The sequence below is a fragment of the Corvus cornix genome, chromosome Z (genome assembly GCF_000738735.6).
Source record: "Corvus cornix cornix isolate S_Up_H32 chromosome Z, ASM73873v5, whole genome shotgun sequence".
Classification (NCBI taxonomy): Eukaryota; Metazoa; Chordata; class Aves; order Passeriformes; family Corvidae; genus Corvus; species Corvus cornix.
Genome location: NC_046357.1, coordinates 53356664 through 53384439, shown reverse-complemented (window position 1 = coordinate 53384439; position 27776 = coordinate 53356664). Strand labels below are relative to the sequence as shown.

Below are 27776 nucleotides of genomic sequence, written 5' to 3'. Positions count from 1 at the left end.
GAATAGAATAGATTGGGGAATCCTGCTTTAAAAAGGCATTGACAAGTTTATCAGATATACTGATCACATGTGCTCTCTGCTGATTGAAACTGACAGACCAAGAAAGAACTATTAGTGATGTAAACTGTTATCTGAGTGGTTAAGGTTTTTTAAACACCTGTCTTGCTTTGCAGCTCCCTGTTAGTTGCAGTGAAACCCAGGAGTTCCAGGATAATCTGCTAAAGCAGCCTTCACAAAGAAACTACACACTGGCATTTTTTGTCCCCTTTAAAAAAAAAAAAGGTCACAGATCTAAAAATGGTAAACATGTTCTTATTAGACATCATCATTACCTCGTGACTTTTATAAGTGCTTATACTATACATACATACTGTGCACGTGGCAAAAAGATGCAGTTGAAGGGATCTCAACTTATGTATAAACATGATAAGCATGCATAAATTTGCATATATTTAATTGAGCGTGTGTCACAGAGATATGTCACACCAGCTACTAAACTTCAGTAAAAACTAATTTTTTGAAAGAGATTCACTATATATGAAACTGATTAAAACTGAAATTGATTAATTTTTTTATTTAAATTATTTAATTGATTAAAATTTATTAAATTCTGCTCCATAATGACCTCCCAGTAAAATGAGATCAGTTTTGACCTCAGAGTGAAGGTTGATTCCATGTCAGCTTGCTAGATGTTTGCTGCCAAATGCTGAAGTCCTTTGTCAACATTGCATGGGTAGGTCTGCCAAAATGAAATCTTTAATTGTAAATGATGTTCACTGACCAACTGATGCACAAAAGAATAGACCAGTGCTGGAAACACAAGATGGAGAACAAGAACATCGAATCACACTCTGACATCAAATTTATGCTGTAATCTTAAACAAATGACCTCACAAATCTGATTCCTTGACAGCATACAGCTCCTTTACAACCCTGATGAATAAACCACAGACTCTTTGAAGCACTTTGAGGATGAAGTGCCTTGTAATCATGTTCAATAAAATTACTTTATACACAGATACCTATCTCAGTTTCCTATGAAACCAGAGACTCAACCTCCTCCTTAATTCTCAAAAGCCTCTAATAAATTACAAGACATTCTGATTATACAACACTGCAATTTCTGGTTGACAGTGACATTTTAAACAATTCAACTATAAACTAATTACTTAGTTTCTGCACTAGAACTAATTAATTTACTGATCCATTTAAGGAATTTAGCAGCTCATATCCAATAATTTTTTTATAATTATCAAAATACTGAAATAGCGGACATTCTTCAAACATGCCTTCAACTAAAATGATTTTAAAACTTCTAGATAGATAATAATTGCAGTTGTTTCTAGCAGTTAAGACTGGGATTTTAGGTGCTATTCTATAATCCATAATTTCTTCTGAAGTAGTAACTATTAACAAAAAGTCTTTTCAGAAAACTGCATGAACTATCCTATACTACTGTATCCCGCAGCCATAGGGAGGAGAGATGATCCAACAGGCAGGAATTGTGCAGCAAGATTGATTTATTTAATTATTTTACAAACTCTTTTATAGACTTTTTTCTTCATAGTCTAATTGGACAAAGGATTAGCAACCCCCTGGGTGGATTGGCTAGAAATCCTAAACATCCATTGTCAAAATATTTTTCTACTGTACCATAAACAAAGCTCTGCAAGGTCGCAGGGGTTCATAGTTTATAGAACGTCTGCTAATCTCTTCGTGAGAGAGAAAAGTATCTCAGGGGCTTAGAAAGCAGCAAGAAAATTCTTGCTAGCAGCAATATTGTATCCACAATCCTATGACAAAATGATGCTCTTAGTAATATTTCTCAGAGATCTGAAACAATATTCTGGCCTTGCCAATGACATAAACTGGTTCCACACGCATTTTTTGATTTTCTTGCCTACACTGTGGGCTGAGGGAGTTATCACATTCTCTGAAGTCTTCACACTCACACACAGAAAACACCAAAGTAAAGTGTTTTAAGAGAGCATAAAACTAAGAAAGCCTGCTGAAAATAACTGAAAATAGCATGTACACTGAAATAAGAGTCCTTGAAGAACTCTAAAAGTTGATCTTCCTCAGTCTTTCCTGGAAGAGAAAAAAGGCACTGCCAGGTCTGTCAAACCTTCTCATGAAGTCTAACTTTGATAGGAGTTGCATGTGTTTCCCTGTAAACCATTTTATAACACCTGGCTGATAAAAGACAATTCTAATGTGTATTTGAAAACACAGTAACTAACATATTTATTTTAATCTGGCCTTACATTTCTTTAATGCCTGTAAATGTAAAAATGTCTGCTATCTGAATTTCAATGCTTCTGCATCCACATTCACAGATGAATGGTTGGGTCTCTCACAGCTTGGTTCATTATATCAGAACCACTCTACTCAAATTAGATTGTTAGGAATCTTCAACCAAGTAATTTCTATCAAGTGTTGATCATTCCTTTCTGTAGTGTATGCATGATATTAGATACTATGTACTTTCTTAAAAAATAGATTTAAATGCCTGCGTCACTTCTGCTTCTCTTACTCCTTGGAATTTCCAAGATACAAAAGATCCAGTTCTAATTTTTCCAAATAAGATAAAAAAACTATAGCTGGAGTCAATACTCTTATTTCTGCTTCCTATGTCTTTGTATTTCAAAATCCTAGTCAGGCAAAGTCACCACAAAGTTCTCATGATTATTTTTCCAAGCAATATAAACATCAAAAATAAATCTAGGCAGATAGAAAAAAGGGCAGACACTGCCATTTAAAAACTTCTAGGAAAATGTTTCAAAATTCATATTTTTAAACAAATATTTCATAGAAAGACTAATATACAAAAGACAGATTAATCACGTGTCAGCACAGATGCAAGTTTCCACTCACTGAGCTGAGATTACACAATTAAAACACCTCTTAATGGATGAGCTGATAAACCACTATTTATTACTTGTTTTTAAATGATGAAAAGACTCCTGTAACAACTTTCTTTGAATCAATACTGCACGAGCATATTTTAAAGACATTTTTGAAGTATTCTCAAATCTGCCATAGTTCTACACACTCTTCCTCATGCAGGCCCATATTCTGAAGTAAAAGAGAGACTTTCAACATAATTGTCCCTCAGATTTTGTCACTTTTTGTTATTAAACAGAAAACTACAGTACACAGATGTCAAATTGACTTCTGAACACTCACAAAATATCAGACTACAGAGAAAATCAGTTTTCACCTTTTACACTTCGGAGGCAATTACAATGATTAGAGAGCAAAGTGAGTTAAATGCTCTCTTCATTCTGAGTAAGAAAATGCAGGTATGCTGTGAAAGTACAAAGGACGGTAATAAGCTGGTGTTCGCTAATTGTGGACATTTTGGAAAAAAAATTACCAAGAATGACACTATAAGCCTTTCAATCTCTGCAGAATTCTGCAAACAGATTTGAATTCCTGTTGAAAAAGGTTGAGTAGAAGAACTTCAAAAATATAAACCAAAGGATCATCAAGAATTTAACGTTTAAAAATATTAAAATAATTTGAAAAGCAAAGTCTAATAAGTAAACAACAAGATAATGAAATTCTGGAACAGGCATATTTTCAATAAGACAAAGAGTCCGTAAGGAGATTTCATTGCCCATCTTCCTAATTTGGGCTTAATAAGCAATTTCAAGCAACTGCTCTAAAAAGATGGAAGGTCTTCAGACACACTACCAGCTTTTCAACTATGTCAGTTCACCCCAGATTTCAGTAACTTAGATACTGTTATCTTTCACCCTATTATAAGCTTAAAAAGTAACAAGCTTAATGCTTTTGTAATCTTTATGAAAATGCCATTTCCCTACTAGGAACACATTTGTGGTCCTAGAGGTACTATGTTCATATGGCCTTTAAAAGTGTACTTCCATTTTATTAAAACTTCAAGTCTGCTTGTTCAAACAGATGGTTTTATTTTCTCCTCAGGACTACTTGTATTTCCATTTAATATAATTGTGCAGAAGAAATCAAACATGGTACTTGCAAGGACAAGAAATAAGTAGTATGTGACAAAGAAGCTAGAAAGCACATTATTTCCTATATTAAATTTAAGGATATTTATTTTGTTTCCCCTGAGTAATGGAATCTTGTTATACCTGTCAAAATTTTATAGGCTTCCCAAGGAAGACAGACAACTGCAGAAATCTATATCATATCTGTATGTCCACTGGTTTTCCATTTCAATTTCCTATTTTAAATTCCCACCAACACTATTTGTTCCGTTATTTTAAATATGTGACAATTAAACCTATTGAATATCTCAATGTTGACTGGTTCATAATAAAAAATTAGCAATCTCTGGTATACAGAAAGCAAAACATCTAATGATTGTATCTGCATTTTTACTCAATCCCTATGTAGTAACATTTTTACTGTTGTCATAATGTATTCTGTGAAAGTTATGTATGCATAAGAGAGAAGTGCTATAGTTTTACTTGATACCTGTTTCTTCCCCATTTTTCATGGACGGAACCCATATGGTTTTTCACTCCACCTGTGAAAGATATGGAGAAGATTGTGCCATACCTCACCATAGATGAAGACAGGCTGAGAGAGTTGAGGCTGTTCAGCATGGAGAAGGGAAGGCTCCAGACAGAGCCCTCTCCAGTACCTAAAGGGGCTACAAGAGATACTAGGGAAGGTAGTGAAAGGACAATGGGAAGTGGCTTCAAATTGAAAGAGATTAGCTTTAGATTAGATGTTAGGATGAAGTTCTTGACTGTGAGGGTGATGAGGCACTGGAACAGGTTGCCAAGAGAAGCTGTGGATGCCCCATCTCTGGAAGTGCTCAAGGCCAGGCTGGATGCAACTTTGAGCAAGCTGGTCTAATGGAAGGTGTTTCTGCCCACAGCAGGGGGGTTGGAAGCAGACAATCTTTCAAGTCCCTTCCAACCTTTACAATTCTGTGAGTATATGTGCAGAGAAGCTGCAGTTGCAGTGGTGACTGCACACAGGTACCATTCTTTCCGCATGTTGTTTTATATTGGTCCCTAAAGCCCTGTTCCTATAGAAGTTATGTTACCAGGTAGTCTGCAGTGGGACAGAGAAAGTAGAAATAGAAGACAGAAGGAGATGCCAAGCAGGGAGAAATATAAGGAAGCACATAAAGATACTGCTGGTTGTGCACAAAAAGGAACAAAACCAGCATGTTCACAAGAGGGGATGAGCAGCTTATATGGGTCTCCTGAAGTAAGAAAAAACAAGAAGAGGGACATGCAAGGAAGCAAGGAGGATGAAGTTCCAGTTTCTGTTAAACTTCCTTATTTTTGCCTTTAAAATGTCTAAAAGTCACTACAGTAGTTATGTGGGTCTTCAAATACTCTGAAGTTTAAATTTATGAAAAAAACCATCAAATAACTTCCATAATTAAATTCTAAAACTTCATCATTCTAAACATTTGGCCCTTAGCAACACATTACACATTTAACTGAAAATTTGCTTGTACTAGTCCAAACAGAATGAATTTGATCTGCAGAAGCAGGATGTCATACAGGATATTGTCATCTGTAATCCATATGTACTACTTTGTGTTACATGCCTTCCCAGCACTTCAGAAAGATGCAACAGGACTTTCAGGACTGAACAGTAGTAAGTCAAGTGACTAAAACACTTTCCCCTTTCATCCTCATACTTCTAAAAAACCAAATAGTGGACTGTGGGCAAGAAGACATAATGGAAAACCAATTGTAACTACAGCACAGATATTGTAAATTATCTGCTATAAATCGTTATCTGTACAGAAATATCAAAAACATTGCAAATATATAAATATTAATTACATTAATCCAAGTTTGGAACTCTTTAATTTCCAGATATAAATTGGAGATAAATTATACTAAAGCTATTGAGTCCTAATTAATGTCAGATGTGAACAGTTTTTTAATCATGCAGTTACTAAATCAGCAAGTATTAATATTATTTTAGGCGTATTTTTGATAGAAAAGACAAAAATCATGGAAGATTGGTTGTAGGCCATAATGGTGGCTTATGAGATCACAAACCAAGTAAATGTAAATTATACGGAAGGCTAAAAGCAAGTCTGAAACTAAAGTTCCTAATTTCAAAAAGAGGAAGTATAAACTAGGGGGAATAAAACCATATGCACATAAACTTAGTAGAGAAATCAAATTTAAGTTAAATGTGCAAAACCCAAAACTCATATTTCAAGTTAGCTCTTCAGCAAATATCTTTCAAGTTAGCTCTTCAGCATCTTCAGCTGGGAATATATAAGTGAGCTTAAAATAGATTTTCCTTATCAAGTACTTTAATTTAACATCCCGAAGTTGTCTTCATTTCAACAAGTTACTCCAGAGCCTGTTTCTCTTCTTGCTCTCACAACTCCACTGCACAAATGCAGCTCCTATAAATGATACTGAGTCCCTCTATCCAAGTTTAGATATATGGCATATTCATACTAGGTGTTCCACAAACACAATGTATTCTGTAGGAACTCATGAACACTTAATAAGTTTAAAATATAATAATTTAAATCACAGTTTGTATTTGAATATATCTTTATAATAGAATGGAAGCTGATTATATTTTGAAGAAAGAAAAGAGAAAGGAAGCCTGCTGTACATCTAACTAAAGGGATATATAGTGGCGAAAAAGTGTAATACATTAATATTAAAGTATATCTCTGAAGGTAATTTAATTATTTTCTAGCTAAAAATGTGCTTAGTCAAATCTGCATCACTTAAGTTTACCTCCACTTTGCAATAATATTTTCTGAAAAATAATGAACAACTGATATTTAGGAACACAGTATCTATTGCCTCAGTTTTTAAAAACAAAGTTCATTTATGATTTTAAATGTTTCAGGGTCTCTGGAAAGTTTGTGACTATTTAAAAATATTAAGCCAATCAATTTGAATATGTCAGAAAAAATAAAACTCAAAGCTCTGATTTCTGTTTAGTTTTAACCACAGAAAATTTAAAAAAACCAGCTAATTAGTCTACTTAAGTATTTATACTCTGTTTATATACAAAAACTATATAAAAAAAACCAAAGAAAACCTTCCACTAATACATAAGCTGTTCGTAATTCCAAGGGGTTTAAGTTTCTTTGGCAGATGTCTTACCACCTGTAAGAGTAGCTGTTTCTTCATCTAACAGATGTCAAATTAACACAGGTTAGTAATGCCTGATTAAACTAGCTTAACATTTTTGCAAACAAAGGAACACAAAAAAGGTTCAGAAGGTAAAACTACAATACACATTCAGTAGACTTACAGCAAATAATTTCCGAGAAATACCACATTGGAAATTGAAGCAAAAAATCATTTAGAGATAATCTGAAAAACCACCTGTGATTCCTTCCATGCTAAGTGTTGTCAACAGATATTTTTAGTATATTTTTAAATACCACAACATTACATAAACTTTTGAAAGATGCAAATGATTAATATGATAGAAAGTCTGAAACAACAAAGTCCCATTAAAAACCTAAAAACCTTGAGGGGGTGGGTTGGGAAACATTCCTTGCATATTATTCTAGCAGGTTGGAAACACTGATTATGTTCTGAGAGTACACCAAGAAATTATAATTCATGTTACATAAAAACCTCCTACAATAACAGCCCAAATACTATCGGCCGAATCCTGCAGTTAAAGGTAATGAGGCACAGATTTAAGAGGTAAGAGGATCAAGCTGTAACATAAAACCACCTGCCTCCACTAGAGTTGGCAATTGAAGATGCTGTTCCTTCTTCTGTTTGAGTTCCAAAAATTTGCCTCTTTTCACATGCCATTTTGACAGCTTCTCTGTCAAGCTACACACTTCCTAGGTACTGTTAAACGGAAACAAACTCTTTCTAGTACTTCACAAATAACTGCTCTAATACAGTATGAAAAGAAAAATGTTAATTCCTTACTTCACAAATAGATTATTATATATGAAATATTTTAAACATAACTCTCTTAAAGCTTGTTATAGACTACCTCTATTTTCCCAGAAGAAAAAGGATGTTTATAGAAAGTTTTCTGAGGTTCTGGCACTGTTTCATTATTTTCTGTGGGTTTTTTCCTATGCTATATAGTAGGATCAATTACAGCAGTTCTTATGAATAAAACCCACAACAAGCATCAACCAAAAAACACATTACCCTGAGGATGGAGTAAGCAAACACAAACCCTTCTATCACCTCTGGGATAACAGTCCCAATTGAATGCGCTAGATTAAATTATTTGGATGTTCTGAAATGTGCTGGTTTGAGGGCTCCCAGAGGGCAACATGCATCAAAAATAAGAAACACACCTGTCCTTCAGCCAAGAAAAAAAATTTCTTTCTGTCCTTCCCTCCATATTTATGCACGAGGTTCTTTTGGTACTTGGTAAACTGGGTATGACTGTCAAAGTAATCTATTAAAGCTGTCTTTTAACCTAATCTATGCAAAAATAGATTTCCACTTGAATTTGTGGGAGGGCAACAAAGTACCAGAATTTAAGAGTTCCAAGCAGGAAAAGTCACTTGAAATTAAGAACCTGTCCACCATTACAAACCTCTTAAAATATTTCCCAAATAGTTATTTCACTGTGAACTACCTTCTGAATATTTTAATTCTAAAGGAAAAAATGCCTTTTTGTCTCTTAGTCTGGTACAACTGTAGTATATTCATACACTTACAGGAAAGAAATCTCTTTCCAAAAAGGACTTTTCACGTATGAGCTCATATACAAATAACCTACTCGGTAATAACTGTTCTAGTAATGATACAAAGATAATTTTTGCTTGAGTTGATGAATAATACCAAATAATAGGCTATGATATGTCCAGAAAACGAAAAAAACCAAATCACACTCAAAACTTCACAACTCGGACCTCGTATTTTGTTTTAGCCTGCTGATTTCACTATTTGTGCCTTATGGGCAGTTTTCTGCAGAAAACTGCTAACAATAGTAGAAAACTGTAGTCAAATCAATACCTACTGCCCATAATAACTTCTTGAAGTAAAATAATATGAAGACATGAGCATGACAGCCCCTGTGAAGAAAGTAATTTTGAGAATTAAATGACATTAACAAACAGCAATTCTAAACACATTTTATGAGTGCTAAGGAGACAGCTGCTGCACCTGCAAATGACATTTAATGAATTTTCAATAAAAATTAAAATCTGCTCTAATATTTATGAAAGAGAGGAATTATTTTTAAAATTTAAATTAATTGCCTAAAATGTTTTAAAGTTGCAAGCAAGTCCTAATATTTACTTTGTTTATTTTCATCTTCCTCTGGTTTTTTGAATATACAAAAGAAATATGCACTGGAAGTCCATACTGATAGACGTACTGGCACAAAAACATGCGAAGTCACATCCTGTGACAAAAAAAATTTAAGCAGAGGAAGTACTGTATTAATAGATTGAATGACTGTTCTCTTCCTTCTTGTAATACAGAGTTAAAGTAAGGTTTTTCAGAGAAACACATTTGTGATCATTTTAAACTCCGTGTTTTAGATGTAAAATGGAGAAAACTGAACTTCTGCATCTTTGTGGGCTGTTTTGAGACTGAAAGAAAAATTAAGTTACAAACTTCTGTTCACTACAGGTAAATTTTTTTTGTTAGTGAATCCTTTTGCTGACTCCCATCTCACTATGTATTTCAAAGACATATTTCTTGGTTTTTCTTATCGCAACAGTACTCTGACACTACTTCTTCTCATTGTTTTCCACCAACACTCCATCCCACTAGTATATACACTGAACTTCTCATCCTTTCAACTTACTTTGTCTGCATGCCTTTTCCCTTGTCTTTCATATGTACCAATATTTCTCCATATTCAGTTCCTGTTGAAAAATTATCTTTGCATTTCTTCCACTGGAATTTTTAGTTGGCGTACACTAACATGTACGCTGACTTTAAAATTCAGAAGTGTGTAATTTTCTTCTGTATACACCTGACAAATTATCATCTCACTTATCCTTTTTCTACACTGCACAATCCAAAGATCTTCTGTTTCTGTATTTTTCACATGATTCTAAACTTTTAATATTTTCTGTCTGCAAATTCACTTTATGGAAAGCTATGCTTTAAACAAACAGCTCCTACACAGAGGTGTGCTCAAAACACTGCATTGAAAAAGCAATTACATACAATTGTGTAATTATATTATGAAAGTTTCTATTCTGTATTATTTTTTCCAAAGGACTGATTCTTCCCTTTGGAAATTAGCACATCAGGCTTAAAAACTGCAAAAAGAAAATATAGAAAATACTACATCAATAACACATTCCTTTCCTGTTTAACATTTCATAGAACAAGAAGAAATGACCAGGTGGTATTAACTCTAACTTCCTGTACTTTCACAAGACTACAAAATATAAATGGGTTTTTTGTTTGTTTCTTAGTTTGAGAATTAGAACCTGCATAGTAATCTTTTGGGTTAGCTCTGATGTGTGAATCAGTATCTGTTTCATTACTGTACAGTCTTTCCTATAACCTCCTTTAAATGTCTGACAATTTGAAAAAAAAAAAAGTAGGGGTAGAAGACAGAAGAGTTGTGTTTATTTAAATCTGGATTAAAGAGTTCTTTTTCTAGTACATATTTCAGCAGCTGGAATAAATCAGGCTGAGAAAAATTACTATGACATGTCAGTGTTATCCAATGGATTATAATGGGGTTTTGTTAAATTACATGATTTACTCTCACTCCTACATCACAATTCTGACACAGTCTAGAATTCAACTGCAGTAATATGTTTAAAACATAAAGCCGTAATTAATAATTTCAGGTCTCTCTCTTCATAGAAAATAAACAAGTATATTAAAAAAAAAGTAGCAGAATTAAAATAATATCTAACTACAAAGAACATAAAATAAGACTACTAACCCACAGCATGAACTGTTCCTCTATGCTTCTTTGAAATCTTGTTTGCTTTAACTATATGTAGAGCATTTTCTTTGAACTGCAGCTCACAAAGTCTTTCAAGAAGAACTGTCATTTCTTCAGTGATGGTATCCAGGTAAGTTTCATTAATAAACTTTAATGATGAGGATGGACCAATAGTTCCACTCAGTATATACAAATCCTCTTTTATCATTGTGCACAATCTGGGTATGGAACTTTGGTAACCATGAACCACCTTATCAAAATTCGTTTCACCACAACTAGACAAAATACAGTTCTGTAGAAGATCACTAACCAGTTTATTCTGCATATTTTGATACTTCATTAAGACTTCTGATTTAGGATAAAGAAACAGAAGCTGCTCTACACACTGAGTTTTAAACTCCATTTGTTGTTGCAAAGCATTTGTGTTTGCTTCTTCTTGACTTTGCAGTCTATTTACTAAAAATTGTCGAAGATGCAATCTCACGTCATCCCAAAGAGATTTCACATCCACAGCTGAATCATCCTGAATGGTATGAAGGGTTGATGTTAACTCAAAAGACGTCCCGCTTGCAGTACAGGGAAATGAGACACCACACTGACTAGAGAGATCCAGAAGGAAGTGAAGTACCATTTCCTCTTGATTTTTCTCATTCTTCAGCAGACGTTGCTAACAAAGGTAAATCAGACAATATTTTAGAAATTTTTGTTAATTCTGGTTCATTAAATTAACAACTTCATACTAGATTAAAAACTGTGTTTCCAATACTATCTTAACAGCAAATAAGATATGTAAGCAACAGGAATTATAAAACCTGTGAATAACAGGATTTATATGTGAATTAATTTTCTTGTCTACCTCTGCGAATATCTCACATTCCTCTTCTCATCTTTCTTAAATCCCCAACCTCTTTTCTCAATCAGTTCTAGACCATAGTTCAACAGAAACCCTTGGCAGCCTTTTTGTTGTGGTCACAGATACACATATTTGAAAGAAAACTGTATGAAAAATTACTTAAGATTTACACAGATAATAACATGTTTTTCTCATAAAACCAAGCAAGGAATTTATAAAATGGTCACTTTCTATGGCTCAGCAGGCAACCATCAAAAAGGCCATTCTAAGGATAAAACAGCCTTCCCAGGATTCCCTTAAAGAATTGAAACTGAGAACTTGTTAAGAATTAAAGAGGCTTAGATCACATAGGACAGAAGAATAAGCAGCTGTGTATCCCATCAAACCAAGATGCAGACTGGTTTATACTATACTGGTATATACTAACAATATAGTGACCTCTATATGCATCTATACAATATGGGTTGGAGAAGGCAGTCAGTTAACAAAGCAAATGAATAACATGGCTGCTGTTCCTTCTTCATTCAAGACTGAAGAGCTCTCTCTCAGTCCAGGGCTAGGATCTCTGACCTTAGAGCTGCTTCAGCTTCAAGAGGTCATGCAGCAAATGGAAGCTCCTCTTGTCACAGCTCAATACTATCATCACAAGAAAACCAAGTGAAATTGGTGGCATTCTTGATTTTCTTAGTTTCAGTAGGAAAGCCTTAAGTGAATGAGAATCTAGAAGCCCTCTCACTTGCTCCTTCACCTCCCATTGCTTCTCTCCAACAGAGAAAAGCATTGTGGCAAGCCACCTGAGGGGGGTTCATTCCAGTCATGTCCTTTATCTGGGTCTCTGTCATAGTTTCACCCTAGCCAGCAATCAAGCCCCACACAACCATTTGCTCACTCCCCCACCGGCAGAACTGGGGAGAGAATTGGAAGGGTAAAAGCCATGAAACTCATGGGTTGAGAGACAGACAGTTTAAGAGGGAAAGCAAAAACCTGTGCACACAAGCAAAGCAAAACACGGAGTTAATTCACTGCTTCCAATAGCAGGCAGGTGTTCAGCCATATCTAGGAGAGCAGGGCCCCATCACATGTAATGGCTACTTTGGAAGACAAACACCATCACTCCAAATGTACCTGACTTCTTTCTTCTCCCCACTTTATATAGACCATGATGTCACATGGTCTGGAATATCCGTTTGGTCAGTTTAAGTCACCTGTCCCAGCCGTGTCTCCTCCCACCTTCCCATGCACCCCCAACTTCCTCATCAGCATGGCTGCACTAAAAACAGAAAAGGCCTTGGCTCTGTCTAAGCCCTGCTCAGCAATAACAAAGACATCACACTATCAACTCTGTGTTCAGCACAAATCCAAAACATAACCCCGTACTAGCCACTTGAAACCAGCACAATCTCCAAGTCATACTCCACCCTATAAAGCAAGGCTGGTAAAGAAACCATTGCTACCTTTCACCTTCAGAATTACTGATTCATTTAACTTACAGTATTTTAAGAAAGTATTAGTTTTATTTCTGTTCCCATTTTGAAAGAGTGGTAAATTATTCAAGACTGAGTATGGTATTGCACAAATATAACAAATTCTGAATGCAAAATCTTTTAATTTTTCCACTGTAGCAAGCTTTTATCAATAGATAATTATGCTTTAGAGTCACAAAAATTTTTAAAATCAGAACTCCTACTCTTTGGTCTGGATGTTTCAAACCTGTTACATAGCTTAGAGGGTTTAACCTTTCTGTTGCCCTCTGGAGTGTTTCTTGACAAAAATTATAAAATAAAACACTTTCAGTACAGTACCTAATTCTGAATAACAGACTGGGAGCATGATTTCTTCTTATAAAGAAAGTCTTAAAAAAATATACTACCTATTTTTCTTCCATTTTATATCTTTATTTCAAAACAACTCTTATTAATTCTTTTTACTTACAGGCAGGAAAGACATGAAAGAATAATAAAGGAAATCAGTTGAATATCATCCTATAAAAACATGTGCATGTAATAGAAATATGTGCAACTAGTGAAAATCTTAAATCATACACATCAATATGCATATACATAACACTGATCAGATTTTCTTCTATTATCTGCTGAAGTATTCTATAAAGTTTTGTGGCCCCAAAGAAAAATGTGTCTCAAAGTGTAAGCTGAAACCCTGATCACTAAGCACTGTGTTGAAAAGTTGCCTCTTGACACGTAGACTTCTGGACTTTAAGTGTTACTTTTTTTTTTAATGAATCATGCTCAAATACTACCTTCTGAGATGTACAAAGCAAGAGAAGCTGTCAAAACAGTGCATGGACCTGATGCCTTCGATGGTGAATCCAAATGATCTTCCAAGCAAATCCCTACTGCTGCTTTTTAAGGCAAAACAGAAATATTTTTATATATGTAAGGATTGTTTCAAGCCCTTGGTAATTTAAACTAAAGCATTAAAAATAGGAGCTTGCAGATGCCATTTTAGATTTAGTGTTACTCTGAAAGGGTACCTGAAGCGAACTTTGAAGCTCTGAAAAGTGTCATTAAGTGTCTTCAAAATTTGCCCATATTGATATAGGTTTTCAATTTAAAAATTAACCTATAAAGATGTTGCCGACACTATTCAGGAGAAAAAGATCCAAATTAGTATCCAAAGGTTTGGAGAAGCATAAAAAGTTCTCTTATGAGCACAGAAAGTCAGTGACAACAATAACATACAGACAACTAGTTGCAGTTTACCAACTGGAGTACTGCCTAGAATGGAGTACTACCATATCAATAAAAGAGTACAGTAAGATGAAGGCTTGGTTAAAAAAAGAATCTGCCATTAGGAAGAGAATTTAATGAAAATGTGTTAGTGCACATATTCAGCTTTTAAATATTTAGTTACAAGACAGTACACAGAATGACAAAATTTCACCTAATTAACATTTTCAGCCATCATGAAGAAGCTCTTGGTATTTTGGTAAGAGTTTAAAAATGCATGATAATATCAATAAACCTAAACACAGCACCCCAGCCAAAGCCCAAAAAGAACTTTGCAGTTTTTTAATTGTCCCAGCAGCTTAAAGGATAAACAAAATTTCTAACAAAATAAACACGCATAATAAAGAATAACAATGAATAGGAGTAGAAAGCAGGTTCCTGTTACTGAATATGAATTATATATACTTAATTAAAAGCATGAAAGAAGAAATTAAGTAGTTCAATGGATAGAGATATACATTTAAGAAAGGTCAGATCATAACAATCTCATTAATGCTGAATATTACTGAAAATAGTTTACTGCAGACCTGTTTATGGAACTGAGATTATCTACTGTAAATATAACTACTTACAAACAGACTGTAGTACAGTCAGTACTACAGATACAGATAGACTTCATCTGTTATCCCATCTACACAACATGCTGGATTATCTAAGGAGCCATAAACCTGGAAATAGTGATGTCTGAGTTCCTGAGCTCCAAAAATGTTTTCATGATAAACTGTGCAGAATTGAGATTTTCAGGCTTCTCACTTTGCTGTCTGTTTAGCAGCCTGCCACAGAGCCATTCTCAAGGCTTAACTGGATACTACAGCTCACAGCAAGACTGTCATGCAGTTAGTAAACTCCTGGGAAGCTGGAGAGCTAGAAAGCACATTTTGTATGAGATATTCCTGAGACGGGGACATTTTAGTGTTTTCCAAACAAATGCCGCCATCTGGTGTTCAGGCATATGGCTTAAATAGACCTTGAAGAAGGAAGTAAGCAGGGAATGGACACAAGTAAGTCATCATTGCCATGCCACCTTCTGAGGGAATTCAGTAAGGATCTAAGTGGACTAAGGAAGACTTCTGAAGGAAAGAACTTCATAGACAGCTTTTTCTGGGATTCTCTAATTTCATCTAGATTAAGTATGACATGTAGCAGTCTCTGACACCCTTGAGTGGGATTAACAACAGCATTCATACTAATCATCTTTGTCACAAGAGAACAAAATCACTCTTCACCACATGAACATTAAAGACCTGGTGTCTCTAAAAGTTACTTCCTCATTTGACACAGGTCAATATCCAGTGAAATCAAGGGTAACTGAAAGAGCAACAAGAGTTCTAAGAGTTAAAAAAACAGAAGAGGTGATTTTATGAAGCTTGTGCTCGAGCCAGAGAAAACACTTCACTTCTTTACAGTTTTGCTCTTCCTTGACAGCTAATCTTGGCCTATAAGTTATTCATGGTCTACAGCTAAAGCATGACATGGAAGTGACAAAGAATAATCACTGGATACTGTTTATATGTTTTAACCTCATATATATGTCTAATATCAAATGCACATATATATATATATTTTTTTTTTTTTTTTTTACATATAAACTTGAAAACCATAATTTAGTGAGGTATCAACCTTCACTTTCCTTGCCAATTCAATTTTCCAGACTTCCATTTCCACATATATCTTCAAATGTAAACTTTTAATAAAAATTTTGGATAAAAATACCCTCTAAAATGATGGAACTTTGCATTGAAGTGAAATTTGATTTCTTGTTGCATCTCGTTGTATAACTTGGTAGGACAAAAGTTGTAGTTCCCACATTTCTAATTGGGAAGTATAGAATCATAGAGTCATTTGAATTGGAAGGGACTTTAAAGCTCATTTAGTACAATCCTCCTACAATGAGCAGGGACATCTTCAACTAGATAAGGCTACAACTTGGCCTGGATCATTTCCAGGGATGGGGCATCTACCACCTACTCCTCTGGTCACATAGAAGGTAGGAAGTTTATGCTTAAATAATGCATAAAGGACAATAACATATACTAGATGAGTTACATTCATACTGATACAAGTGAAAAACATGCAGTAACATTAACAGCCTTAGTGTAGACAGTAACTTCCAAATTCTTTTTATCAACATGTGTTTTATAAAACAATGCTAGCAGTGCTGAACATATGGTAGCATCTGTGAAAAGATTTTGTCTCAAGTTTATCTATTTAAGGCATGATCAATAGGAAACATAAAACCCTGCTGCAAACATGAATTTCTGAACTATGTCCACAACACCAAAGACTGAAATGAGAAAACTAATTGAACTCACCCTCCCACCTCCAATACTATAACTGACTTTCCAACATTAAAGTCTTTAATAAACAATTTTTACCAGGGTCTTAAGGAACTCCAGCAGCTCTCCATGGTCTGCAGAAGGTCTGAGAGAACTAAAACTGCAGTTATTTAGCCACTGAATGCAGTCAGTTGTGCTTTGTAGTACTTCATCAGTACATATTTCATTTACATCTGATTGAAGGTCTTTAAGACACTTTTCTATGCTAAAAGAAAAAGAAAAAAAGAAAAATCACATTATTTTTCTTCATTATTTGGAGACAAAAGCATTTTATATATTCCATATTTAAAAAAGAAAAGCTACTTAAAATTAAGGTAACACTACTTAAAATCAAGATCCTTGTTATTAATGGATTAAGTTACCCTCACAAAATAAGACCTGAATTTGCAGAATTAACAATTAACATTTAAATACAGTTGAGCTAGAGCTAAAAAAAATTTCCTTCAGGCCAGACTGTACCATCGTCATCAAGAGTATGTACAGCTTCACTTTCAAACAACCCTATTCTTTTTAATAAAGTAGTTAATGAATGGGACGTTATCCAACCTAATATCTGGTCCTTGGTGCTTAATTAGCTAAAGCAGAGACTATAAACTGAATCAACTACTGTATTCAAAGGTGAATGTGTCATTTTGCTTCTTTAGCAATCAGCAGTTGTTTTATAAAACATAAGATATATTAATAACTTCTTAAAGACCCATTGACATCACAGAAAATGTTGAAAAGAATTTTAGAGCCAGTTGTGCCGAGAAAGCAGACCTTTTCTTTCTTGTTTTGTCATTAGAGTATTTGAAAGAGTTTGTTTTCAAGGAGCTGATCCACTCCTTAACATTCATCTAGAATCATAACTCTTTTTATGAAACCAGACGTGTCATTAGGTTATTACAGTGATTTCAGTTGTAAAGATCACAAGAAAACTGAACATCTAGAACTGTTTTATTTCTATTTGTGTGGACATTTAGTTGAAAGCAAAACAAAATGAAACAAGAAAATCCAAAACAATTTAATTCTATATATTTTCCTACAAAAACACCTTTTCAGTATTTTATTACTTTTTTTTTTCCAAAGCAATGATTAATATTTTATACAGTTTCAGTTACAAAAATACTATTTAGATCTAGGTAGAAATAGGTTTAATTACCCAGCCATGCATTCACATTCTAAACTTGACAAAAGATTGGCAAGTATCTTTTTAGCTTCTGAAATCTGTTCTCAGGACTACAAAATGAAATGCCTTCTTCATACACCTTGGCTCCTGGGACACTATCAAGGGATTTTATTGTGGTGTGCTGATGTGTGTCAAATATACCCAAATAGATTACAGCATTGTGCAATATAAAAGATGCTACCGTTGTTAAATCTGTGCCAATCTACTACAATTATGAGTGAATTTTCACACTTATCTTTGACATATGAATCTGTGAGCAAGCTAATAACTACAAGATATGAATAAACTACAGCCTTCTCAAGACCAGACATTTTGGTAATTGGTCCCAATACTGATAAGGGAATTAAATGGACAGATTTCAGTGCCACTCCCCTGCCCCTTACCTCCCCTACAACTATAAATCATGATTACTCTCTTCATTTTATTTAATTCTTTTATCCTCCCAAAATAAATATTTAATTAGGACTAAAGCTGTTTTTTATTGAATAAACATATTTTCATCCTATTTACAGAATACAGACTATTGTAGGTAAACAGGGTCTCAAAACCACTGCTACATCTCATTAAGATTTTTGTCAACACTCAGTAATACAAGAACATGGTTAATTATAGTTACTTATTCCTTTACATTAATTACATGAATTAAATATCTAAAAATTTGGTTACCTCAAAAAAAAAAAAAAAAAAGAAGAAAGAAAGTAATGTGTATTATCTGAGTTTAGAATGCAAGTATTTTAAGTAAAAGACTTCTGCTAAATACAATTTAAATTATTCTCACTACCTAGGCTGGTATTAAAAACTTTATAATTTCATGTCAGTGTGGGGAGAATGAGACTTTGATTTCCTGGTTTAGAAAGGAAATCTGCTAAAGTTTCAGAAAAACGTAATTTTGATGTTAAAAATATGCTTAATGTATTTAATTAATTTTATTCTTAAAAGTACAGGTTTTTTAAAAAGCCATATAAAGTGCTAAATTCCTTTTTTTCCAATAATATTTTTTCATTAAGTGCAAATGTATTTAAGTTCAGAGCAGTACATTAGCGCCTTTTTTGAACGTACTGAGGCATTGATCCAGATTATGTCAACTGACATTATATACATACTATGGAAGTGCAAATTTAATAGCCCTCAATTAATTTTTTGTCCACAGATGACCCAACTTCTTTTTTGGAACCTGTGGAACTATTCAGACACAAACAGAAAAAAACCATTTACCAAACTACTAAGCAAGGACTGATCAAAGAAGAAAAAATAACTGTTCTCTGTAGCAAAGAAATATGTTAGCTATGCTTGTATGGTTTTTTTTTTAATTGACTGATTTTTCAATAAACAGATCTTTAGTCCCACACCCACACAAGTAGTACCTTGAGCCTTTGTGGGCACATAATTTTTTGTGGCTAGTACTACTAGCATACCATTATGCAAGTGAAAATGATTTGACTGAAATACCTTCTCCCTTTTTACACGAGAGTATTTGCAGTTCTTTAACAAACCAAAGCAAAGTTGTCTTATATTATCTGTGTCCATATTGGAGTGCCTTTCTGGAGAAGCATTTGGTAAGGACTCACACTGCAGAGAGACAATCTCAATGTAAGAGCCCTTAGGTGCTCTTATTTATGAAGTTAATGGTAGTTTTTACAAATAACCTAATCATGTGGAGAGACTGCTTTTAAAGTGGTTTAATCAATGGACAAACAGTTTAAAAAGTACTATAATGGAACTGATAGTGTAAGCACTATCATACTATCATACAATGTCACACAACATTATTTTGAAAAGTACAGTATCAGAATGAGGGTTGCCCACTCCACATATCATTTTCCATTGCCTAAGATTACGATGAGTAAATTAAAGCATGATCTTCTAACTTCTTTCAATTTCTAACAAGCACATTTCAATTTATTTCATCTAGCATATGGAGCAGCCATAAAATGACAATGACATTGGTTAAATTAAACTGCTAAGCTATAAATTGAAATTATCTTTTACCCTCATGTTCCTTAGTCTTAAGATCCTCATATTCATGGAAACAGCTTTAGAATCAGTTTACATGTCTTTTGTTCAGAACAGACTTTTTAAAAATAATTGAGATCATTGTTTTCACGGCTGTTGAAGACACAAGCAGTGTTATAAAACTACTTTGTTATTACTCATTAAAAACCTTGACTACTAAAGGTATAGGAGATTTGTACAAAACTGAGTCATATAATTTAGAAACCTGTGTATCAGAGGACCTGCTGTGAGTAGTAAAAAAAATTGGAGAAAGTCTTGTAGCAGTATAATTCACACAGACATTGTTAAACTTCCTCTTGATCTTGAACCCTAAGATGTAAACCAAAGACGCAGCACCTGGTTAAAGGACTCTGAAAACGACTGGCTATCTCTAATTTAGCTACTTACAAAACACATCCACTCTAAAGTAACAGTATCATTGAAACCACAAGAAATAGAATGGTGATGACTTTGCTACAGTTTAGCAAGAGAAAGTTACTCAACAGCTTAACCATTTAAGAACAGTCAGTTCTAACCAAACCACTGCCCACCCACCTTTAATTTCCAATCTTGTTTTAAAGGCTTGAGATATTTCAGTCACAAGATGTAAGCTTGAGTCACAAGATAACTTGATAAGTTATTTCAGAAGATTGGCAGTAAAACATGAGTTTTTCAACTCCATTGACCAAAACATGACAGTGAGATGTTCAAAACCCATCATCTCATATATGCTCGTATGAAATGAAATGGGATACTTTGTAGGGCAGTCAAAGATCTGATTACAGTTTCTGTAGATGTAGATGACAGCTAATTAACCACCTAAGGTACTGACACAGTGATAATCACTGAATATTTGAATAAAGAAATTGTGTGTCAATAAAACAGCCAATTTCTGAGCAACTGTGCTGCCCATGTACGAAGCTGATAAGGAACAACCAACCCAAACTCAGTGATTATGCACAAAGACAACACAGTCTGCACAGGAAAAAAATTACATTCCTTTCTCAGTTTATTTGCTTATTCCTAGCAATTGGCCCAGGAAAGTGATTAGACAACTACTATTCTGACAAAGATTTAAATAATGTTGCTCTAAAATCTTTATAGACAAAAGTAATACATTTGTACAACAAGCCAGTTACATTCACCCAAAAGAATAAAATTCATTTTGAAAGCTGTGATAAATATTAGGTCTGAGTAAACCTGATAAAATCGTAATTTTTTTCCTCTACAATTAGCCCTAGTTTGAAATTCTCCCAAATACCCAACCACTCTTGGGATTTTGGTTGGAGGTGCCAAGATTTCGATAAATCTCTTGACAAACAGAAATGTGAGGCATAGCTGCTTCCTGAAAATTCCAGAGCAGAACAAGCCAAGATTTTCTTCAAAATAAAACAGAAAGGTAACTCCTGTAGCACGTCTCAGTTTAAAAACACGTAAGCCCTTGCACACTCCAGTTCTGATACACCAAAATGGAATGAGATAGGTTGACTTGATATCCTGTTTGAAACTCCTCCATCCCTTTGTTGTAAAGTTGCAATATGGGGAAGCATTTCCTGGCAAATCAGCAAAGTTATGATCAACAGCTGGACCACGTCAGACTAACATCTTTACTGAGACACTTACCAGATAGTCTACAATTCACAAGGTAAAGATCTTGTTACTTCTCAAATATTTACTACAATTTATATCAAATGGTGATGGGAAAAGATGCAATGTTATAAGCACTTCCTAGTATCGATCTCATTGCAGCCCTTCAAAAAAAACCTTTTTCAAAATCCTTATGACTAAACTACTGTTAATTGGGTCAGGTTGAAGTTTATCAGGTTGAAGTCAAATTAAGCATTTGTGAAAGACCTAACAAAGTTATAATCTCCAGGGTGCTGTGGAAATACAATTATTAATAAATAATTGTGTTGAATTCTAAGCAATTGTTCTGTTGATGAAGACCTAGAACACCTCATACTGTCCTACAGTCTCATAAAATCTTGTTGCTTTATCACAACTAAAAGGCAGCATTCACTGAAGAAAAAACTGAATTACACAAATAAAAATCAACTGCTGAAGAGATCTCATGCTTAACAATCACTTCAAGCTATGAACTATAGGCTTGGTTTCAAGCTCTGTACTGTATTTCCTGCTTAGAAGTATTAAACACAAGCTGCAAGTTTAGTTTTGTGGATTGCTCACAAATTAAATGTTAGTAATTCTTAAACCACCAATTTGGAAAAATAATCCAAATACTCGGTTTTGATAAGCAGTAGAAGTGAAATGTGAAAGGAAAGAATGAAGACAAAAGGCCATCCTGATGAATACAACTTCACGCTTGAGAATAACCTGAGACTATCACTGTACCCCAAACTGGCCAGCAATGACAATAGTTTTGAGCGTTCATATTCACCTGTTTCTATAAACTGCTGTAAAAATAAAGTTAACATTCAAGCATAATAAGAGTTCTGTTATATAATAGTGAATGAATGAACCACTTACTACCTTAAAACTTGCATATAATACAATTGCACATGTATGGCCTTTTTTTGTTGTTGTTATAGCACCAAATAGAGTTGGTACAGTACAAAAATACTGAAGGTAACTCAACAGATGAAAACCATATCTGATTTGTCATGTCACACAATTTTATAAAACTTATTCAGTTAGAAGGGAATAAATGAGCAGTTGGATGATTTATACACTCTCGCCTCATAATTTTTTACACAATGTTTTATTTTTAAATATATATATATGCTGTATACTATTTTGTTCATTCTCTGTGGTCTAATAAAAGCATAAATCTATCTGATGAAAAATGGATTGTATTTCAAATGTATCACTGTATCACATAGAGCTGCTCTTATCATACCACTTATAAAGATCAATGGTAACTTGAAAATTATTTCATTCTATGCTACCTCTAATATATTAGCAATAAAAGGACTGTTTTTAATTTAAAAGTCACATCAGCTGCTGTCCATCTTATTTTAAACTCTCTCAATTTCTGAAAATGACATATTACAGGAGCAAAATAGCACCTGGTACCTACAGAGCTACTTCCTGTTTTTCCTTGTGAAAATAAGGTTAAAGCTAACTTAAGTGTCAATTCAGCAGAAATACTAAACTTTTCCTGACCTGCATTGCTGTGTACCACATCCTAATCCAGTTTCCTGCTCTCCTTTAATAAAATATCATTTGGATCTTACAAAACTTATAGTGAAAGGTCCTTCTAATTTATAAGACTAGATAGCTAAGACAGTGACAATCAGCCTCCTTCAAGACATAGAAACACTTCCACTGTGATGATGTTAATGTAAAATGTAACATATAATGTTAAGTTGACATAAAGTACCACTTAAAGGAATGAACAGCTGGCTTCCTTTCCTACAGTCAAATAAAATGTTTTCTCATCAAGCAGCATACATTTTTTACACATTAAAACAAAAAATAGTAGTAAAGCATTCATTCTAAAGGTCCATTTTGATAATAATCTTCCTAATTGTCAGGATCTCTCTGCACAATCACAACAAAATCACTTTTATTTGGTAGCTGAAGAGGTGACAACAGTTATGCTAAAAACACTGATGCTGTTTCTTCCAGATATACAAGACCATAGATGCTCGAAATTTAATTACCTGTGTAATTAACTATGTTATGACATCAACTAATCTCTAAGTATCTACATTTCACTCGTGTCAACAGATGGAAAACTCTAACATGAAATTGTATTATGCAGTGATCCACAACAGTGTATTTACCAGATCTTCACTAACATTGCTACCACGGAATTATTAATATTGCAAGTACTTTAGTAAACAAGAAGTTTTTAAATGAAATGAAAATTTGAGATAAGAGTAATACAGATAACCCCCCCAAAAAGCTCTTAGCCCAGCATAACCAATATGACAATAATGGAGAAATTGTCTAAGTCAGTTTTCAGTGAGATATGGCAATGGTTTATTTCCATCCTTCCAGAAGCTGTTTGGGAGCAAAGATGTCTCACAAATGTGGGCTGCATTAAAATGATACAATCTTAAATGAGATGACATGAAGGACATTCTTTGAAATCATACAACTTTCTATAAGATGCAATGTTATCCAAAGGTAAGCATTTTCAAAATTTAATATAAAATCCTGCCATTTGTTATATCTCTGACTGCACACTTGTTTTTCTAAATGGACAAAAATTATTTGCTTAAGAGCATCTTTCACTGATGAAAGTATTACAAACGTACTAAAGAGTTAAGCTGTAAAAAAGGCATAGAACCTTGAGCTGATTATTTTGTATTCATGCAAAAACTCTGCATCAACAACAAACTTTTTTAGTACTCCACTGTTTCTATAACACTGATTTTTGGAAATCAGTATGTTACAAGGAAGTGGACAAAGAAATATATTACAAATTGTAGTTAGAAAATGTGTAATTGCAGCACAAGAGTTTTAACTGAAATAGTATATCAGTGGATCATATAAGAAAAAAAATACACATTAATTCATTTTTCTACTTCCATTAGAAATGCCTAAAGAACATACTGAGTTTAAATTCTGCTTTTTGTCAAATTCTGTAGTTCTTTCAGTCAATAAAAATTCTATCTCATTAGTAGGAAATTCTATCTCATAGTAGTAGGAAATACAACTGTCATGGGAATTCACATTTTCTTCCTTCACTATCACACCTACTGCAATAGAACCTAAGATTAAGATGATACAACTGTTTAAAAATACCATAGAGAGAAAGACTTTAGCACAATAGTTATATGGCATTAAAAATTTGTTAAATGCTTGAGTGGTTAAAATAAAATTACTGCTGAAATATTTATCAGAATTTTAACCTACTACTAGAAAAGAAAGGTAAGTTAAGCCACATTTCTCTCTAAATGCAATGACTTTCACCAGTATTTTGGATACAAATAAAATAGTCTTTACCTGAAAGAGTTCTTCTTTATTTTCTCATCAAGATCACTAAGGATTTGTTGAAATTCCAATTCTCCAGGGAGGACATTTAACAAACAGTCTAAATTGGAAGAATCAAAAGAATACTCTCCTCCCCATTCCATTTTTAGAATCTGTAAAACAAATACAGAAAAATTGTTAAATAATGGAAAAATGTGGACTAAAAGTACCAAAGTATACAACATCTTGATCTTTGGAAACATTAGATTAATAAGGGAAGTATTTATGTGTGGAATTACAAAATCAATGTTGAATAGTAAACCTTGTGCATGCTTCTGTGTAGACTGCTATAGAGGGAAACCCGGAAAACAAATGTTGAGATAAGTTTCATCGTATCTTGCATTTCTTTAGTTTAAAGAAATCAGTTCTTTTACCTTAATCACAGCAGTAGCTTTTTTTTTCTTTTAAGATTAGAAAGAAAATTCCCACTATTATAAATGGAAACTAAAAATAAACACATTACAGGATGAACTTACTTTCTGTGTACTTAAAATTTCTGTCCAAGGAGTAACTGTTTTCTGGAAATTCAGCACATCATTGCATATACATGCAAATATAAAAATCCAGACTAAATCAAGTTTCATCTAGCTTTGTACTCATTTTACTAAACACAGATCAAATCCACCAGCCTATTCAAACTAATACACTAGCTTTGAGTCTTTATATCAGAAGCAAAGGACTAGTAGTTTTTTTCTCTGTTTTCTGGTTTTTTCTGCATCCTCTTTTTGAGATATAATGAAATTGGTTTTACCATCAGTGATTACTTACTACCAAAATTAAAGAAAAATATTATATAAAAACTGGAATCTTCTTAATAACCAGTATATTTAATGTCTACTATTTAGTATGTCATATTTAATACTATCCATATTGCAGCAACAACATGAGGAACAAACAAAATACTCAGATGCATACAATGTTTGGGCAACAAAATATAATAAATTAATAAATAAATTATATTTCCTGCAAGCAATATTCTTTTACAAAGGAACTACAGTGTTGGTTGTTATCTAGAAGCATTATTAGAAAAATAGATTGAATTTTTCTAAGTGAACTGTCCACAAAACACATGCTTAAAAAAAACCATCAAAGATTTAAGATGCAAGGTCAAGATAATTGGTTTTGGTCATATATGAGGTGTAGACCTAAAAGTAGCAAAAATACACACTTCTGGTTTTGCTCTTCCAAAGCGATGTTCAAACAAACATGGAAGTTCTCTAAAGCATAATATCTCGCACATCTCAATTAACAGCCCACCAATATGAAATATTTAATGGATACAGGGCTTTCTTACATTCTCAGAAGCTACAGAATACCCCTTTGCAAATAACGATTCAAACTTCCAACATTTTGGGATGTAGATGAAACTCAATCACTTGCCGGTGAAAAAGCCTGGATGTAAACCAAATACATGTTTTAAAGCATTAAGGAAATGTCAGTCTTTTAATATAAAACTTAACAGATGTTACTGCAATTAAAGACAGTTAATTAAAAGTTAAATGGAAACCATTAAACAGCGCTTTACAGAACTGAAATAAAAGGAATACTGAAAACACAGTTCTTACTACTTACCATAGACATGGTCACACATTCCCTTTTCTCTTATAAAGAGTTTACACGGAATGGGATTTTAACACCATTCAATACCTATAACTCAAACACATATTTTATTCAACTGTCTTGTAGAACAGTCAATGACTGGTGTAAAATGAACTGTGTAATAGATACATATACTGCAAACATACTAACAGTTTGGAATGAGTTAGAGTTTTCATAAAATAGCTGCACAATCAAAACTGTGTATTTATATTTAATCCTAACTCTTTTCCTTAAAGGACAGCCAAAAGAAGCTTGCATTCTTTGGAAAAAAATATCAGTATAGTTTACAGACTAGTGACTGTTTGAAAAATTCATCAAATGAAAAAAATCACCTTGTAAACATGACAGCCTAGTTTTCACGCATGCATTCCTGTTAAGACTTCTATGTCATACTTCTTTGGTTCACTTGTCAAAACAAACCAATTATTCCTTTCAGTCTTGGTTTATGGAAGAAAAGCAACATTTGATTATTCAGTTTTTAAATACTGTTTTAGATGGCTAATACTAATTTCTTCTTCTGAAAATCTGAACCCAAAAATGTTTCAGAAGGAAAAAAGAAGAACATGAAGACATAAATTAGCACAACTGAGAAGAAATTTTACTGTTACTGAGCATAACCAGTGCCAGGGCCTTCAGTGTGCCAAGAGACTCTGATGGTCTGGACTCTAAGCAGGATTCACTACCAGCCTGCTGCCTGCCCTCCTTGGCTGCCTTGGGGGCAGCAGGATGGGCATCAGCTAGCAAGGGCCCTCCCCTGCCATTTGGGTTTTCCCCTCCTCTCCTGTTGCTCCAAAGAGCAGACAGTCATTGATGCACTCAAAGAACGAGTATGATGCAGCCCTCCTCTGATGGCAAAAACCGCCAATGTTTGTTTGTTAAGAAAGAAATCCATTTCTTAAAATTTTTATTTGGAATAGTACAGGGGAAGAACCCTGTTTTGAAACTCTTTGAAAATTTTTAAATTCTGTCAAAGTATTTTAGATACCAATAACCCAGGTTTTTTCTGTAAAGGAGATTAATTTAAAACTTGTTATTAAGCTGCATAAAAAGTATCATTCCATCATATTTCAATTTACTATTACGATGAACTATTTTGAAAGAAATGGTCTTAGAGAACCTGCTTCAGGTGCAACTCTGTAAGTCCCTATCCTAATAGGCCTAGTTCTTTTCAAAACATATTAGAGGACTGTTCATCAACATTAAAATGACATAGATGTCAATCTTTTTGGTAGCTACTCAAGAAACTTAACATATCTACAGTTTAGCTTAAAAAGAAACATTTTTCAGGTCTC

The 27776-nt window shown here is 33.8% G+C and overlaps 1 protein-coding gene across 6 annotated transcripts in view; it reads right to left on the bottom strand.

The window, feature by feature from the left end:
• Window positions 1-27776, bottom strand: part of KIAA0825 (KIAA0825 ortholog) — a 246300-nt gene that overhangs the window by 184555 nt on the left and 33969 nt on the right. For 5 of the 6 annotated variants that reach the window (XM_039567661.1, XM_039567663.1, XM_039567665.1 and 2 more), the window contains exons 2-4: window positions 24859-24998; window positions 16824-16989; window positions 10846-11515 (exon numbers count right to left, since the gene is read on the bottom strand). In XM_039567661.1, the coding sequence (XP_039423595.1) occupies window positions 10846-11515; window positions 16824-16989; window positions 24859-24989 (967 nt within the window). In that variant the 5' untranslated portion in view covers window positions 24990-24998. Of the gene's footprint in view, window positions 1-10845; window positions 11516-16823; window positions 16990-24858; window positions 24999-26179; window positions 26278-27776 lie in introns of all 6 variants that reach the window. The other variant, XM_039567662.1, reaches the window with a different exon arrangement.